A 19,503-nucleotide genomic window follows, 5' to 3' on the forward strand; every position below is an offset into this window, starting at 1 on the left:
TGTGCATCTGTTTCAGGAGATATTTCTGACCTTCACCATAGCCATTTTGATTGAGAAGTAGGTGGAGAGAAAGTGTAACCAAAAACCAGTTGGTTATACTTTTTGAAAAGCAATTTAGAAGGCATGTAATTATTCCAGCCTTTAAATAGCTTTGTTTTTGTTGATTAATGCCTTCTGAATCACTTTGGGATGACTGGTATAGATATTTTCATCTCAGTAGTACGTCAGTAGTTTGTAGGTTAATTGGTTTGGTATAAGTGTCAATTGTCCCCAGTGTGTGTAGGATAGTGTTAATGTGCTGGTCAGTGCAGACTCAGTGGGCCGAAGGGCTTGTTAACGCCCTGTATCTTTAAACTAAACTAAAAACTAAACTTCAGTTGACATTAGGACATCATTGGCTATAACATTTAAAGGGATATTGGAGTAATCGTGGTCCTGAACGAGTATGCAGACATCTTGATCTTGGACATGTTAAAATCTCACCATAGCAGCAATGGAATTTAAATTCTATTAAATATACTGTAAGTCCCAGTGATGGTGTGGATGAAACTACAGATTGTGTAGCCTTCAGTTTAGCTGATTCCTTCCAGCAAGAATGTTTTGGATTTTTTTGCTAACTTTTTTTGAAACTGCAGCTGTAAAGGATGCCTGAGTCACCAGGTTTGAGATTATTCCATGGCAACTGCCTGTATCTATATACTGAAGATAGACACAGAAAGCTGGAGCAACTCAGCGAGACAGGCAGCATCTCTGGAGAGGAGGAATGGGTGACGTTTCGGGTCGAGACCACCTATATACCACCTATTCTGTCAATGAGCCAGCCAACAAGTCTCAATTACCTCAGTTACAGAAAATAATACCATGAAGATATTTAAGATCTGAAATAAAAACAGAAACTATAGGGAACACTCAGCAGGCAAGGCAGCATCTTTGGAGGGAAATGGTTCTTCAATGTGAAACATTAACTCTGTCTCTTTCCATTGTTGCTTGATCTGCCGAGTGTTTTCAGCAGTTTGTTGCCACAATTGCATGTTTTGAAGGCTCTGGTAAAGCTAGTTTTTAAAATAACTGAGGAAGTTTTGTCACAAATTGCAATGCAGTGCATTCTAAACTCCCTTCAATCTTGTCTTTTATCTTCTACTTGTCAGTTTGAGCTCACTCAAAATGCTGACACTATTCCATCCAAGCTTTACCGGGTTGAGGGGAGGCTAAGCAGACTGGGCTTTCACCCATTTGAATGTTGGAGAATCAGAGGTAACCTCTTGAAATATAGAATTAGTTTTGGAGCTTGACAGAATATGTACAGAGGTGACATTTCCATTGGCTAGGTGCCGAGATCCAGGGGTCACAGTCTCGAAATAGAAAGAGTATCAACAAGACGCCACATGGCAATGGTGCTTTGCACACCAGAGGTTCAATATAAAGTTTATTTTGGGGGGAAAATTGGTTCTCTCCAAGTTAATAGGTTTCCTTCATTTAATTGACACTAGAAGCCACTGTTTCCATTTGAGACTGGAGGCGAGGCAGATACAACTGAAGGGCTGGTATTGTACATGTTCAAGCATCTGACTTGTTGAAGCCTATATTTGGGCCATGTGAATACCGGATGAATACTGCTCTTTTAGACCTCTTTAATACAGAAAAATACATCTTAGACACCTCCTCTCAAGCATGAACTTTCTCAGTTCTGTCTCGTATCTTTTGTTTAAGATGCTATAAATGTTAACTATAATCCACACTGTTAACCATTTTATTTCTGAAGCAATAAAGGGATTTACTGTTTCCAAATAAAAGCCCGCAATGACCAAATTCTCCCCCTCAAGTTATTATTTTGATTTTGGCCAATCTGTTTATTCTCAAGGAGATGCAAGGAGCTGTAAATGCTGGAATCTTGAGCAAAACACAGTGCTGGAGGTACTCGGTGGGTCAGGCAGCATCTGTGGAGGGAATGGACAGTCGACATTATGTTTCAGGTCTGAAGAATGTTCCTGACCCAAAATATCTCCTGTCCACTCCCTCCACAGACGCTGCCTGGCCTGCTGAGTTCTTCCAGCACTGTGATTTGTTATTTATCCTCAACCCTTGCAGCCACTGCTTTCTGCGATCTTGGGCCGGGGGCTGTGCAATGGGGAATGGGAGAGTGGAAGTAGCTTTGGTCGGTGTGTGTACAAATAAAACTCCGGCACTCACTGAGTATCGCACTAAAATGTTTTGATCCCGTGATTATGATTCAATGTCACAAAACATGTTGCTTGTGCAAGTGTGTTTCCAATTAAATCACTGCAATCAGAAGTATGGCATGCCATTCCTATAGTTTTAATTTAGCACATGCTCACAGCACTTGCTGCATAACATGCTGTATGTACTCAGCAGGTCAGGTAGCACCCATGCAATGGAAAGCATCAATGCTGGTGATCTACTGATCGAAGATAATTGACGTGAAATATGAACTCTTTCTCTACTTATTGTCTAAACTGCTGAACATTTCCAGCCTTTTTCTGTTTCATTGAGTATAGGCTTGGGTATAGTGGTTGTGATGTTACGCTGCAGTTGTACAGGACGTTGGTGAGGCCATCATTTGTGTACAGTTTGGATTACGCTGCTATAGGGAAAATGTTATTAAGATGGAAAGAGTATAAAGAAGATTTACAAGAATGTTGCCAGGTGTCAAGGGCCTGATTTATAAGGAGAGATTTTCGTGCGGCTAGGGCTTTATTTTTGGAGCGCAGGAGACTGAGTGATGATCTTATAGAGATGTATAAAATCATAAGGGATTAGATAGGATGAATGCACAGTCAATGGACAATAGGTGCAGGAGTAGGCCATTTGGCTCTTCGAGCCAGCACTGCCATTCACTGTGATCATGGCTGATCATCCACAATCAGTACCCCGTTCCCGCCTTCACCCCATATCCGCTATCGTTAAGAACTCTATCTAACTCTCTCTTGAGAGCATCCAGAGAATTGGCCTCCACTGCCTGAGGCAGAGAACTCCTCTTGTTATGAAGGCCAACATGCCATTAGCCTTCTTCACTGCCTGCTGTACCTGCATGCTTACTTTCCCAGTCTTTTTACAGGGTTGGAAAATCAAGAACTAGAAAACATAGGTTTAAGGTGAGAGAGGATAGATTTAACATGAAGCTGAGGGGCGTGGAGCTGCCAGAGGCAGTGGTAGAGACAGTACAATAACATATTTAAAAAGCATTTGAACAGGTACATGGATAGGAAAGGTTTAGAGGATACAGGTCAAACGTGGCCAATGGGACAAATGTAAATGCACATCTTACAGAGAAACAGAAAATAGGTGCAGGAGTAGGCCATTCGGCCCTTCGAGCTTGCACCGCCATTCAATATGATCATGGCTGATCATCCAACTCAGTATCCCGTACCTGCCTTCTCTCCATACCCCCTGATCCCTTTAGCCACAAGGGCCACATCTAACTCCCTCTTAAATATAGCCAATGAACTGGCCTCAACTACGTTCTGTGGCAGAGAGTTCCAGAGATTCACCACTCTCTGTGTCAATATGGAGGAGTTGGCTGAGTGGCCGTTTTGTGCTGTTTTACAATGACGGGATTTCTTGCTTCCTATGAGCTCTTTGGAATGACTGCAACTTGGTGATTTCAAGGGAAAGGAAGTGGAAGAATCAAGAGTTTGTGCCTAATGTGACACAAGATTTTAAAAATGATTCCCGTGAAATTATCCATTCATTCTGTTTTATTGCCTTCATGAGGCATGCTTTATCTTGTTAATTTCAAATGAGATTTTCTAGATTGAACGGGTTTGTAATATCCAGTAAAACGCTCATTACCTGCAATCCAATTGTTCAGAAAGCCCAATGACTTGGCATTTGAGTCACCAAGTGTTGTTTCCTGCACTCCCCGTTTCCCACATTCCCATTCATCTTGCCAGGTTCACGTGAAAGTTTATTCCATTCCTTTATAACATGTACAAAATAAAATGAAATAAAAATATATGCTGGTTAATGATGGAAGTAATTTCCAGTGATCCACAAAATATGCTAGTCTGACACCACAATTCCTGAGACTGCTGCATTATCCTGGCATGTTTCCTTTGCAAGTTCTCTTGGTAACATGTATTTTCTGTGAAATATGGCAGCCCTTCAAGTCTGGGAAACTCCAACATGTATGTTCCTTCAGTGTTGGTTGGGGACATTGGTTGCCCTGGACATAGGAGTGTTGCTGTTCAAATGAGTGCCCTGCAAACTATATCTTCAAATTTCATGCATTTCCAGGTATATCTAATTATAGTATTTCCAAGATATCGGCATCCTGTGTAACCCTCCAGATTAAGAAGGACTTGCTTCCACTCCAGTTCTGAGATTCCTAGACTTGTTCTTGTAATGCAGCCTGACCATCCAACACTGCCGAGCTTTTGGTCCATTGGCAGTAGGTCCAAGATGCTTGGGAGAATCAAGAGATTGATCTACAAGGAATGATTGTGACTCCACTCAGTTAAAACAATCAGAGCCAATCTTATTCAAACATAGATTTTAGGTCTAAACTGGATAAATGCCAAGAGGTTGTCTTCTCTCATGAGAGCATCCAGCGCTGCAGAGCTTGTCTCGGGTGGCAGCCACACCCTACCTCACCTCAGTCTTAAATGTCCTCAAAGTAAGGGTGCTGCCATTTAAGACTGAGGAGATGAAGATTTATTTTCTGAGGGTTGTGAGTCTGCTTTTGCTGAAAGATGGTTCCTGTACGATACAGCACTGTTGGCAACCTCTCCTCGAGTCGTAAACAATATTCAGAAATGTCTAAATATGAATAGCTGGTGGAAGGAATATATTAGTAACCTGGTTAAAGTACGGAGCTTCGGGCGTGGCGTATATTGTAAATAGTGAGTAACTTGCAATAATTATCATGCAGCATCTTATTCATCACCACAGCATAATTGCTGACTAACAAGAATGTACAGGTCATTAAAATGAAGGGAAATCTCCAGCTGTTTCCCATATCAGTCTCCTTGCTCAAATTCATATTATGAGTGATTTGATTATTATTTATACTGGTAACATTAGAATATTTAATGCAAATTAATTTTAGCTGCCAGAGTTTGTTCATTAAGTTATTCACTTTTAGTGGCAAGAACAGGAAGGTAGATTATTATCTGAATGGTGTCAGATTAGAAGGGGAGGTGCAACGAGACCTGGGTGTGCTTGTACATCAGTCACTGAAAGTAGGCATGCTGGTACAGCAGGCAGTGAAGAAAGCCAATAGCATGTTAGCCTTCATTGCGAGAGGATTTGAGTTTAGGAGCAAGGAGGTCCTACTGCAGTTGTACAGGGCTCTGGTGAGACCACACCTGGAATATTGTGTGCAATTTTGGTCTCATAATTTGAGGAAGGACATTATTGCCATTGAGGGAGTGCAGCGTAGGTTCACCAGGTTAATTCCCAGGATGGCGGGACTGAAGTGTGATGAAAGAATGGGTCGACTGGGCTTGTATTCACTGGAATTTAGAATGATGAGTGTGGATCTTATAGAAACATAAAATTCTTAGAGGATTGGATGGGATGGATGCAGGAAAAATGTTCCTGTGGAATTCTCTGCCACAGAAGGCAGTGGAGGCCAATTCACTGGATGTTTTCAAGTGGGAGTTAGATTTAGCTCTTAGGGCTAACGGAATCAAGGGATATGGGGAAAAAGCCGGAACGGGGTACTGATTTTGGATGATCAGCCATGGTCATATTGAAGGGCCAAATGGCCTACTCCTGCACCTATTGCGCCTGCTGAAACTAGGACAAATCACACTTAAAGTAATACATTGATAATATGTCATAAACTCTTTGTCCTTTCATGGTTCCAAGTGGTTTTTGTTTCTGAAGGTATTTAAGTAGTTAATAAAAACTGACATCACAAATTCACTTTGTCACTTCCACTTCTTAATCCAACAAAGAATGTGAAGAACTTACAAAGTTCTCAAGGGGTTGGACAGGCTAGATGCAGGAAGATTGTTCCCGATGTTGGGGAAGTCCAGAACAAGGGGTCACAGTTTAAGGATAAGGGGGAAATCTTTTAGGACCGAGATGAGGAAAACATTTTTCACACAGAGAGTGGTGAATCTCTGTAATTCTCTGCCACAGAAGGTAGTTGAGGCCAGTTCATTGGCTATATTTAAGAGGGCGTTAGATGTGGCCCTTGTGGCTAAAGGGATCATGGGGTATGGAGAGAAGGCAGGTACAGGATACTGAGTTGGATGATCAGCCATGATCATATTGAATGACGGTGCAGGCTCGAAGGGCCAAATGGCCTACTCCTGCACCTATTTTCTATGTTTCTATGTAAGTTTTTAGAAATACTAAAAATGGAAAGTATTGAGCACATTGATAGAAAGTATGTGAGGTTGTACACTTAGTCGTTGGTCGTGCTATCAATGGTCCTCAGGCTGAAATTGGTGTAATGAAGTATAGATAGATTTGGCAGTTTTTGACATGTTCAATGTTGCATGCAGTTTTTGCCATCATTTTTATTCCCCCGTTTAGCTAAAAATTATGTTGGTTTTGCAGCTGAATAGGATAACTAGATTTGTTGCTGACAGTTTCTTTTGGCAATCTAATGTTTTTCTTGTTCCCTAGTTGGCAGGTTGGAGGAGAGGGAGTCGGAACTCAAGAAAGAATACAATGCACTTCATCAAAGACATACAGAGGTAAGAGGATGTATGAAATTGAACAGTCCTGTTTATATTTGTTTTGTGCAATTTAATTGGGTTACTTTTGATGATGGGAGAAAAATTGCGTTGTGTATTTGTCTGTTGGATGTTCAGCCAAATGTCTGTTGTTGATCAGCCTATTCGATGCTCTGTTTCTCGGCAGACAGATGAACTTGGAGTTGATTTTTGGAGGTATGATTGTGAGCTAAATCTTGGCCTAGTCATCATGTGTATGTTGCACACTGCTGGGTGATCTTTAACCTCCAGTCATCAAAAAGGCGTTGAAGATGACATTAATGTAAAAATATCACTGCTCTTCAAAATAGTGCCTTGGAATGGCGAGGATTAACGGATCTCTGGAGAGGAGGATCTTCCAGCAGCAGAGTACTCCCTCTATTCCCCCACTGAAATGTCACTGGTGAACGTAGCTGCCTCAACTGCACTGACCTGGTTTCAGTCTTAGCCTCGCTGTTGTGTCTGTCTGCAGTTTGCATCTTCTCCCTCCAACCATGTCGCTTTCCTTGTACTCATTATCGGAAGATCACAAGACGTAGGAGCAGAATTAGGCCATTCAGCCCATCAAGTCTACTCCACCTGGATGTCCTCCCATATCTCAAGCTTGCAGAGATGGTGGTCTGTCTAATCGGCTTCTGTAAAGTGCCCCTTGTGCAGATGCATGGAAGGAGAATCAGAATGAAGTTAATGGGTTGTGAGAAAGGATTGGTTACAGGGAAGTAAGTGTGTGAATGAGATTGATGTGACTTTCTGCCAATCTGCATGGATTTGATGGGCCATGTGGCCACTACTGTGCAGTCAGGAAAAAATGAGGTAGCCAATCAAAACTGTTGCCTAACGTGGAGAAAGTGGCTCCATGTTACCAACAAAGATGGACATGCAAAAGGAGGTGGACACAAAGCCAGAGTAACCCAGCGGGACAGAGTGACTCCAGCTTTTTGTGTCTATCTTCGGTTTAAACCAGCATCTGCAGTTCCTTCCTACACATGTAAAAGGAGGTGGCAGATTGCATAGAGGTGCAGAATGAAAGGAAAGTTTCTAATGGTTTTCTCAAGTTTGAACTGGTGCTTGTGCTATTTGCATTCCAGCATAAACTCCAGAAAACTATCTCAAATTTGATAAGAATTTTAAAACATTTTGGGCTTAATTCAAGGGTAACATCAGTCCACAATCTCACAGGGACACTGGCAGGTGTGTCTGTCAAAGTAAACCTGTATATTGAAGAGGCCATGTTGTGAATGAGGCAGGTTGTTTAAGATGATGTAATATACTAAAGTCTGACCCTTTTACAGTGTCTTAAATGCTGTTATAGTACCTGCCTCAACGACCTCCTTTGGCAGCTCCTTCCATTCATCTGCTACGCTCTGAGTGGAAAAAAGTTGCCCCTCAGGTTCGTATTAAATCTTGCCCCTCACCATAAACTATGACCTTGAATCTTGATTCCACTGTGCTAGGTAAAGGACTCTGCATTCACTCTATTCCCCCACTTGTGATTTTGTACACCTCCATAAGATGAATGAACAAATGAATAAGTTTGTTAGCCAAGTAGTCACATACAAGGAATTTGCCTTGGTGCTCCGCCCGCCAACATAACATACAGTGACAGTTAGGAATGACACATAAACATTAATAATAAAATATTAGCGATTAAACATGTGAATTAAATAAAATACCAGAGCAAAAGGAGGCTGCAGATTTTTGGTTAATGCGTAGAGCTACTACTCGTGGAGATCACCTCTCAGCCTCCTACACTCCAAGACATGAAGTCCTGGCCTGGCCAACGTCTCATTATAGTTCAGACCCTCTAGTCCTGTCAACCTGCTTGTACTTGATTTACATAAGAAAATAATGTTGAGGAATTGGCATTGGTTTATTATTGTCATGTGTACATAGATAAACGTTGTTGGCATGCTATCAGTCAAATAATACTGTACATGAGTACAATCTAGCAATACACAAGTACAAAGAAATAAATACAGAGTGGAGTATACTGTTAAAAGCATTATTGTGGTACAGCTACAGAGAAAATGCAGATTAAAATTAAAAAAAAAAAAGTACAAAGGCCACAATGAGAAAGGTTGGGAGATCGGGACTACACCCTTGGCTTATCAGTGGTCTGATAATATTGGGGAGGAAGCTGTTCTGAATCTGGTGGTACGTGCTTTCAGACCTTTGACTTTGACCCTACAACACCATTTGCAGAAAAGGCAAGGTCGTTTTAACCGATAAGCCAACTAATACAATACATGACGATAAACTCTCTTGACATGACTTGACTAATACTTCTGAAAAATACTTGGCCAAGATCATGCTGTTGTGGAATTTGCTGTGCTTCATTTGAGTAGTTTCCTCATTTCATAAACTGCATTTCAAAATGTTCTTTGTAGTAAAGTATATAGTGTTGTTAAACCTAGCATCTGAAAGCCACAATTAAAAGGTGACCTTTCTTTGGATGTGAATGGTTGACGCGTCGTCCCAGTGAAGTTGGTAAAAGGGAAGCTGCTGGTGAAAGAGCCACATCAGCAGCTTCACTGGGAAATCCGGACCAGGCTTGTATCCTGAATGGTTTAACAAGTAGGAACTGGAGAACTAGTTTCAGTTCCTTTTTGCTTAGCTGGAACTTGGGGCCTGGGATAGGAGGAAAGATGCAACCAAATTGTTTTGCAGTAATGTATTTTAGTGCGCTAAGAAAGTTACATGGTAAACAAATATGTTTAAATTCTAAATATAACTTCAGACTTCTTGCTTAACCATCCTGTATTTACACTTTGGCTCTCACTTCAGTCAGAAGGTTGTAGGATGGAACTAACCTCTCTGTCAGCTGGAGCAGATTTTCTAACCATGTGACGTTGCTGTGTGTAAATAGGCTGCCATCTCTCCCGCAATACAACATAGACATAGAAACGTAGAAAATAGGTGCAGGAATAGGCCTCTTTGAGCCAGCACCGACCGCCATTCAATATGATCATGGCTGATCATCCAAAATCAGTACCCCGTTCCTGTTTTTTCCCCATTCCCCTTGATTTCGTTAGCCCCAAGAGCTAAAACTAACTCTCTTGAAAACATCCAGTGAATCGGCCTCCACTGCCTTCTGTGGCAGATAATTCCACAGATTCACAACTCTCTGGGTGAAAATGTTTTCTTCATCTCAGTCCTAAATGGCTTGCGCCTTATTTTAAACTGTGAGCTCTGGTTCTGGACTTCCCCAACATGGGGATAATTTTTCCTGCATCTAGCCTGTCCACAGTATAGGCCCTGAGTTCCATTGCCGAGAACTGTTGGTAACCTGAACAGTTTGCATCTAGTACCCGTGACCGCCCAGCAATATGTTTAAATAAAGACATAGGCTAACCAAGGGCAATGTGTAATTAGACCTGGGCACTTAATTCAATGATTCAGATTTCTCTGCAAGATGCAATGATGTTGCCACAAAGCACATTCCCAAAAGGCAGAAGATGCCCGCAGCATCTGGCAAATCCATCTCCCCACTCACCCTAAAGGGGCTGTCCCCACTACGGCGACATAATTTGCGTATTTAGACGCGTTTGCCCTCGACTCAAACTCGCAGCATGGTTGACTGGAGGTCCTATGGTCACTGGAACTCTCCTTCATGCTCGAGGGAAGTTCCCGAATACTCGTGGCCTCAGCAAGGTCGCGGAAATTTTTCAGCATGTTGAAAAATTTTCCGCAAATAAAATTTGGTCGGCATGGTTCTTTTTCATTCGTAGTGCAGTGGAGTGGGGTCGCTATTTAGTTACAGGCAGTTGAGGGCAGCCGTAGGCAATCTCCTTCGTTGACCGGGCATTTTAATTGGCTCATTGTAGTTTTCAGGACTAAGGAAAACCGACCGGTAGGTAAAATGCCCGCTAAACTTTATTAAACTTTTTAAAAGTGTCTCCACTCCTTCTCCTTCCCCTCTCTCCCCTTCTCTTCCCTTCCGCGTTCTCTAAAGGACTTACCATACATTGTGCCAGCTGTTTACCTTCCTCTTCATCGTGGGTGTGAATTTCAGACAGCGCTCCCCTGCTTTCCCTGGCCCCCGCCTTTGCGGTGTCTTTGTGTGTGTGTGTGTGTGTGTGTGTGTGCGGTCGGACGATCCAGCTCGTCGCTTCAATGCGGACAGTCGATCCAGCTCAAGGTTTTCCAGGCGAGTGCCCTCGAGCTTGAAGGTCGAAGGCACTCTTCTTAACTTGCAGATTAGGTCGCTGCAGTGGGACAGCCCCTTAACACTCGTTTATATGGTTCTCCATAAGGCAGTCACTTGTAACCTATAACTACACTTCACTGACTAGTGTTTTGAGGTGTCCTAATGTTGTGAAAGAGAACATGCAAACGCAAAAATATCTTTACAGCACAGCATTGTTCCAAAGTGACAATTGTTGATTAGTGCGGGTGTCAGGGGTTATGGGGAAAAGGCAGGAGAATGGGGTTAGGAGGGAAAGATCGATCAGCCATGATTGAATGGCAGAGTAGACTCGATGGGCCGTATGGCCTAATTCTACTCCTCTCAAATGACTATGATTTCTATAATACTTAATGTTGAGTGTTCTTTTGAGTGTTATTTCTGATATGGAAAGATAACCTTACAATTTCCAAGTGTGACAGTGCTGCAGCCCTCGCATTAATTGCTATACTCATGCCATCTAGTGACGGAAACCAGGAGCTGCAGCAGGTCAGTGCCAATTACACTGGTAAACTTTCTTTCCAGTTTTGACTGCAAGATTATAGGTAATTGAAATGTAAATGTATTCCCAACACGTATCTACATTTTTTTAAAAGAAATTACAAGAATTTATCATACAGCAACATTTCCATTGATTAAAAAAAAAAAAAAGTTTCCACCTACTTGACCCTCCAGCTTTACAAAAAGCATTAAAGGGCCTGTCCCACTTAGGTGATTTTTTTCAGCGACTGCCAGGGACTGTTATAGTCGTAGCAGGTCCCCGAAAAATCGCCGACTGTACCCCCCCACGACAATGTCTAAAACAACCTACCACCCAATCGACATCCAGCTACAGCAAGCAGCAACCGGCCACCCATTATGGGCCTGTCCCACTTGGCCATTTTTTGGGGCGACTACAGGCGACTGCTACAAAATGTTCAATATGTTGAAAATGTTTTGGCGACAGTGGTGACAAGTTTTGTTGTGGTAGGTCATCGTAAGTTGACATAGGTGTTGTCGTAGGTGAATTCCATTAAAACTAGTCCCTGGCAGTCGCCTAAAGAGTCCCCTAAGTGGGACAGGCCTAGTAGAACGTCCACCTACGACCACACAGGCGACAACCTAAGACAACCTGCGTCCACCCGTGACAAGGTAAGACCCTGTCGGCGACAACTGAAGACAATTCAGTCACCGCTACCTGTCGCTGGTTGATGTAGGTAGTCGCTAATGGAATTCACCAAAGTCAGCACTGGCGACAACCTACGACAAGCCAACTGTCACCGAAAAGTTTTGAACATTTCAAAATCCAGCAGCGAACAGAAAAACGCTACCATTCTTTAGACGGCTGAGGAAACTACTCAAGACCATACAGGTAACACCCCGGCGACCATGTGGTGACAGCCCAGTCGCCTAAGTGGGACGGGAATTAGCAGCCTCACGGTCACGTAAACATTTTATACCTACACGTTTTAATCACATGGCTTCATTTAGTCCTCTGATTCTGCATAGCTCAATGAATGGTGCTGTTGACAGAAATGAGCCAGAGGGGGTCCAAGTAGCATTGTAGAAAAGACGTCCACAAATCCCACACAGACAGACATTCCATGGAGTCATGTCACTTGCTGTGGCTGCACCTTTTTATTTGAACCAGATGTACATATGGGATATGGAGCAGGCGCAGGCAGGTGGGACAAGTGTAGCTGGGACATGTTGGCTGGTGTGGGCAAGTTGTTTCCACGCTGTACCACTCTGTGACTCTATAACCAAGCCCCCACCCTTGCATTCTCCATAGTACATTTATGACTGATTTGTGCAGTTTCCTGCTCTTCAAAGATTGGCATCTTTACTGCCAGCTTTCATTCTGGATCGCAGCTCAATCTCCATCACAAGGTACAGGGAAGCAACCATTTTTCATTACACATTCTCAAAGTTATATAAACGACACTGTATTCTCCCAATTTCATGGCATCAGTTTTGATCACCCTTTCTCATGCAGGTGCAGGTGGTCCCTTTTACTCTTTCACCGTGGAAGCACTAGAGCATTTTTCCAGTTAAACAACCAATTTGCATGCGACTTCCAATCCAGTGCATAGCGAACAATGTGTCTCTTCTACTTTAGATGATTGAATTACTATGCTGAACACTGATCTTTCTATCACTTTAATTATCCATCCCATTTCCATTTTGATCTATGTCTTTGGCATCTTGTAAATTTAATGAAGTCTAATGTAAACTCAAAGAACAACAATTCATCTTTCAACTCTGCATGTACCAGCCTTCAGAACTCAACATAGAATTCAAGAGTTTGTGATAACCAGCCTTTCCAGTATGTGCTGTCTGGTTCTGAAATAAAGGCCACAAATATGTAAAAAGTGAACATTTAGTTGTGTGGTCTAAGGGAAATTGATCTGTCACTGGAAATTCCAAGCCAATGGAATGAAAAATCTCAAACACGCAACCCTAAAGTGAATCCAAATATTAAATCTGAAGATTTGAAGTTCTTTATATAAAAGCAAGTTAATCCATTGCTAGGTAGACAAAAATGCTGGGGAAACTCAGCGGGTGAAGTAGCATCTATGGAGCGAAGGAAATGGGCGACGTTTCGGGTCGAGACCCTCAGACTGAGGGTCTCGACCTGAAACGTCAGCTATTCCTTCACTCCATAGAAGCTGCCTCACCCGCTGAGTTTCTCCAGCATTTTTGTCTACCTTCGATTTTTCCAGCATCTGCAGTTCCTTCGTGAACACTTAATCCATTGCTAGAGTATCTAGTACACTTTAGTCTTCACGTTCAACATTTTTGAAGATATTTACAAAGCTGTCATCAATGCCAGAGATTTTCAGTCCAATGAAATTGACTAGGCTTGTGTTGTGTTCTTTGAGAGGAGGGAGGTGGAGATTTAATTGTAAAAGTAGAATTCAGCCTGAGTCCTGTGGAGTTCTACCCCTTGTGGTCTTAGAATCACATTTCTGGTAAGTCATACCACATTGGAAAAATTAATCTCCCTTTTTAATAATGCTTTTTTAATGGAAGTATGAATAAAATTAAATTTTAAAAGATGAATGTCCAAAGTATGATCATTGTAGGAATTAAATAGATTATTTTGGGGGGAAAGTTGGGGTAATTAATTAAACATAGCCTTTTGGAAAAAAGAAAGAAATGGCTGGTGACGCCCAATTATAGGAAGGATGTCAACAAAATAGAGAGAGTACAGAGGAGATTTACTAGAATGTTGCCTGGGTTTCAACAACTAAGTTACAGAGAAAGGTTGAATAAGTTAGGTCTTTATTCTCTGGAGCGCAGAAGGTTAAGGGGGGGACTTGATAGAGGTCTTTAAAATGATGAGAGGGATAGACAGAGTTGATGTGGACAAGCTTTTCCTTTTGAGAATAGGGAAGATTCAAACAAGAGGACATGACTTCAGAATTAAGGGACAGAAGTTTAGGGGTAACATGAGGGGGAACTTCTTTACTCAGAGAGTGGTAGCGGTGTGAAATGAGCTTCCAGTGGAAGTGGTGGAGGCAGGTTCGTTGGTATCATTTTAAAATAAATTGGATAGGCATATGGATGAGAAGGGAATGGAGGGTTATGGTATGAGTGCAGGCAGGTGGGACTAAGGGAAAATAATTGTTCGGCATGGACTTGTAGGGCCGAGATGGCCTGTTTCCGTGCTGTAATTGTTATATGGTTATATGATATTCAGCAGCTCAACAGCATCTACAGAAAGAGGAATAGAGACACAATCTCAAATCAGTGACTTGTCTTCGCATCATTACTTGACGCTGACTCTGTTTCTCTCTCTCTGGATGCCGCCTGACCTGCTGAATGTTCCCAGCGTTTTCTGCTTTCATTGCAGATTTCCAGCATCTGCTTTTCTTGCTTTGTTTTCCATTGCTCTCTCAGCTCTAATTTAACAAACAATTTTCCTTGAGGGCTTGAGTTCTCAAAGAATTGAAGACAAGATCTAGGCTGACATTCCCAAGAAAGAAAGGATGCTACGTAGCATGTTGGAGCTAGTGCTTTTTATGCATCGATTATTAAGCCAATCCCTGCCTGCCCTCAGGTGGATGGTGAATGACCTTTGGGAAAGGTTCAGACGAATTATGTCCAATGATATTAACCATACGATTGAATGGAACTGCGTGTACATCCAAAGCTGCAGATTGTTCTGAGTCACTTTGCTATTTGTAGATCCCTGCTGCCACACTTCCTGCAACAGTGATCACTAAATGTTATATTTGCTAGCAATAGACACCAGGAGTTGAGAGATGTTTGCCATGTCCAGTGATTTGGGAAAGACTGTATAATACTGGACATATTCAGGCCACGCCAATCAGCCTCCATCAGAACAGAAATCAAATTAAAACATGTTTGATTCCCAGACGTTGCAGGAAGAGGGAGGAGTGGAGAGATAAGGCAGTGTCTGTGATAGAATGGAAGACAGACCAAGAGAATATCTCCATTTGATTTCTTTCAATATAATGGATACTGCATAGTCAGTGCAGCATACCAACCTGAGAAAAAATAAAAGTGAATCACAGGAAGTGTTTCTAACCACAAATTGGTTTGTAGACACTTCTGTTTAGTCTGCTTTCAGTTGCTTTTACTTTAATTCTCTGACCTTTTAACAGTTCCCTATGTTTGGCAGCTTCTACAGTTTAAGTGCGGGCCAGCATAAATTTGAGGAACATCATCTTGCTTTCTGATTAGACACAGATTCAGATTCAACTTTAATTGTCATTGTCAGTGTACAGTACAGAGACAACGAAATGCAGTTAGCATCTCCCTGGAAGAGCGACATAGATATGAGCAATAAATAAATCTATTACATGCATACAGTCATAGTGTTTTTCCTGTGGGAGGAGTGTCCGGGGAGGGGGGGGGGGGGGTGATTGGCAGTCACCGAGGTACAGTGTTGAGTAGTGTGACAGCCGCAGGGAAGAAGCTGTTCCTGGACCTGCTGGTCCGACAACGGAGAGACCTGTAGCGCCTCCCGGATGGTAGGAGGGTAAACTGTCCATGGTTGGGGTGAGAGCAGTCCTTGGCGATGCTGAGCGCCCTCCGCAGTCAACGCTTGCTTTGGAAAGACTCAATGGAGGGGAGCGAGGAACCGGAGATGCGTTGGGCAATTTTCACCACCCTCTGCAGTGCCTTCCGGTCGGAGACAGAGCAGTTGCCATACCTTACTGTGATACAGTTGGTAAGGATGCTCTCAATGGTGCAGCGGTAGAAGTTCACCAGAATCTGAGGAGACAGATGGACCTTCTTCAGTCTCCTCAGGAAGAAGAGACGCTGGTGAGCCTTCTTGACCAGAGTTGAGGTATTGTGGGTCCAAGAGAGGTCATCGGAGATGTTGACCCCCAGGAACCTGAAGCTGGAAACACGTTCCACCTCCGTCCCGTTGATGTGGATGGGGCAGCACACATCACACAGCCCTGTGGAACGCCGGTGTTCAGGGTGAGGGTTGAAGAGGTGTGCTTGTCTAACCTAACAGACACAGCCTTCGAACCTAACATTGGTTACCTGAAATTGTTAATTCCAGTGTGTATCATGTCAGTCCAGTTCTGATGAAAGGCCATTGATGTGACACATTGGCTCTGCTTCTTTCCCCATGAGACTTCCTGACCCGAGTTCTGTTTGTAAAATTTCCCTCATCTATTGCTTTTGACTTTTTCTCAGCCCCCTGCTGTACTCCCTCTATACTCCCTCTATACTCATGACTGCGTAGCAGGTCATAGTACGAACTCCATCATCAAGTTTGCTGACGACACCACTGTTGTGGGACGTATCACTGGACGAGTCGGAGTATAGAAGTGAGATCGACCGACTGACCATATGGTGCCAGTACAATAACCTGGCTCTCAACACCAACAAAACCAAGGAACTGATTGTGGACTTTGGAAGGGGTAGGATGGGGACGTGTCGATGGTGGAAAGGGTCAAGAGCTTCAAATTCCTGGGCGTGCACATCTCTGAAGATCTCTCCTGGTCTGAGAACACTGATGCTATTATAAAGAAAGCACATCAGCGCCTCTACTCCCTGAGAAGATTACGGAGAGTCGGTTTGTCAAGGTGGACTCTCTCTAACTTCTACAGGTGCACAGTAGAGAGCATGCTGACCGGTTGCATCGTGGCTTGGTTCGGCAACTTGAGTGCCCAGGAGCGAAAAAAACTACAAAAAGTAGTAAACACTGCCCAGTCCATCATCGGCTCTGACCTCCCTACCATCGAGGGGATTTATCGCAGTCGCTGCCTCAAAAAGGCTGGCAGCTTCATCAAGGACCCACGTCATCCTGGCCACACACTCATCTCCCTGCTACCTTCAGGTAGAAGGTACAGGAGCCTGAAGACTGCAATGTCCAGATTCAGAAACAGCTTCTTCCCCACAGCCATCAGGCTTTGAACTCAACTCAAACAAAACTCTGAACATTAATAGCCCATTATCTGTTTATTTGCATTTAACTGTTTTATTTATTCATGTGTGTATATATTTATACAATGGTATATGGACACTGATCTGTTCTGTATTCATGCCTTCTATATTCTGTTGTACTGAAGCAAAGCAAGAATGTCATTGTCCTATCTGGGACACATGACAATAAACTATCTTGAATCTATAAATGTCATTGTTTTTCATCTTTAGCGTTAGTCGTATGATAAGTTTGAATTGACTGATATGGACTTTTGCATATCTTTCATTCATTTGTTCTATGTGCCGTCTATATCTCTCGTTTTCCTTTCCCCTGACTCTCAGTCTGAAGAAGGGTCTCGACCTGTTCCTTTGCTACCTGACCCACTGAGTTACTCCAGCATTTTGTGTCTATCTTTGAATTGAGTGAGTTGTGCTGCTGAAGTAACAGTCATGGAAACAAGTTTGTTTATGTCCTGCAATTAATGTACATATAACAAGCAGCACATGCCCTTCAAACTCTCGAATAAGCAATTTGGAACCAAAATGCCTAACATGTGACAATGAAATATCATACAAATTCCTTAAAGCTGTTTATTGCAGATACTAATTGTCTTTCTGCTGACTGGCTAGCTAGCAACAAAAGCTTTTCATTATACCTCATTGCATGTGACAATAAACTAAACTAATTAAAATACTCTTGTGCATTTCTCATCTTTTTAATATTTAAGCAGAGCTTGAGTCTCTGTCCCCCTTTGCTTGCCAGCTCTGTTTCAGTGCAGGAATCTGTGCTGCTACCATTGCATTGAGAGGAAATATAATCCCGATGACTTGGTACATTTTTAGCTCTCCACTTCTTTCAATTGCATTTACAACATACTGAATGTTGTTTCCATCATTATCTGTTCTTTTGATGCTAGGGCTATCAAAAACAAGAGGATAAGAAGATTGAAAAGGAAATCCCTTAATTTCGTGTTATTGTGCATCATCAGTCATCATTATTTTTGCCAGAAAATTAAAATGCATGAAAATAACTTTGATTCATTTTTAAAATCTCAACGTGCTGTAAAGTGAGATCCTCTTTTCATGACCATCTAATGCTGTTGCAGTATCTGTAGGGTGGATGATACTGAGTTGCAAGGCCTCTGGTGACAGGAGTGGGCTGTCAGTGCATTACGATCAGATCTCTGGTACACAAAGGGTGGCTGACAAGAGGCTAGTTGCTGGGCCTCTAGCCCAAGCAGAGGGAGCAGTTGCTGCTGATGTGGCAGCCAGTTCCTGTACTCCCAGGCCAGCTCCACGGGGCTCACTTCTTGTGTAGAGTCCTGGTCCTACTTTTTGCTTTTGATGCCTCTGAGAAGGATATCCTGAAGGAGAAAATGGTTGATATGGAGGAAGGCATGGGCTCACTGCGCCAAATGGCCTATTTCCATGCTGCCAATCAGTCAATCAAAATAAAGATGCAATTAGTAAGGTTGCTATAGATTTCAATGTTGTCACTGAAGTCTAAATGAGTGCATTATTTTTGATGTTTCATTTGATTTTTAATCTTGCAATCTAAATCCTGCTTTAGGTAGAATATATAATTTCCCTTCCTTTTTGAGACAATTTCCTTTGAATTATTTATGAGAAATATTTGTTTGAAGTTTTAATGACATATGCAAGAGCTATAATAACTCAATGTTGTGATGGTCTGCACCCATTTAAATCACAATTAATACAAATTGCATGATTTGTACATTTAAATGTAATTGTGGAGCTTTCCATGACCTGCCGTTACTTGACGTCTCACCATTATTTAGTCAGACATGAAAAAAAGTTTCATGCTGTGATTGAGAAGGATATGTTTAAATTGAAGAGATAGACAGATCTGAGATCAAAGGGAAAAAACTGGTCCCAGAGCAAACTTCCTTGCATATTACAATTGTGTGACAAAGTAGTTGCTACTTGTGTTTTTCGTTAGAATATTCCACGTTGCAGTTTTTATCTGAAACAAGGGAATTTCACAGATTATATATTTGGAATAGTTCTGGATATTTACTGTATCAAGAAGGCATGATACATGATGCACAGTCCAGATTTGAATATATTTGCTTCTCAGGATCTGTAGCGTTCAGGAAGACAGCTGCCCATCATTGTTGGGGATGGGCAATTAGATGCCAGCTCCGACAGCAAAGCCCACATTCTTCAATGATTGTGTTTACAGTGGCCTGCAATCACTTGTTCTATCACTAGGGGATGCTCTAA

The 19,503-nt window shown here is 42.4% G+C and overlaps 1 protein-coding gene across 7 annotated transcripts in view; it reads left to right on the forward strand.

Annotated features, from left to right (window-relative positions):
- spag9 (sperm associated antigen 9) overlaps positions 1-19,503 on the forward strand; it is a 132,588-nt gene that overhangs the window by 25,670 nt on the left and 87,415 nt on the right. For all 7 annotated transcript variants that reach the window (XM_033044705.1, XM_033044699.1, XM_033044704.1 and 4 more), the window contains exon 3: positions 6,598-6,668. In XM_033044705.1, the coding sequence (XP_032900596.1) occupies positions 6,598-6,668 (71 nt within the window). The remainder of the gene's footprint in view (positions 1-6,597; positions 6,669-19,503) is intronic.

The sequence above is a fragment of the Amblyraja radiata genome, chromosome 26, assembly GCF_010909765.2.
Source record: "Amblyraja radiata isolate CabotCenter1 chromosome 26, sAmbRad1.1.pri, whole genome shotgun sequence".
In the NCBI taxonomy this organism is placed as follows: Eukaryota; Metazoa; Chordata; class Chondrichthyes; order Rajiformes; family Rajidae; genus Amblyraja; species Amblyraja radiata.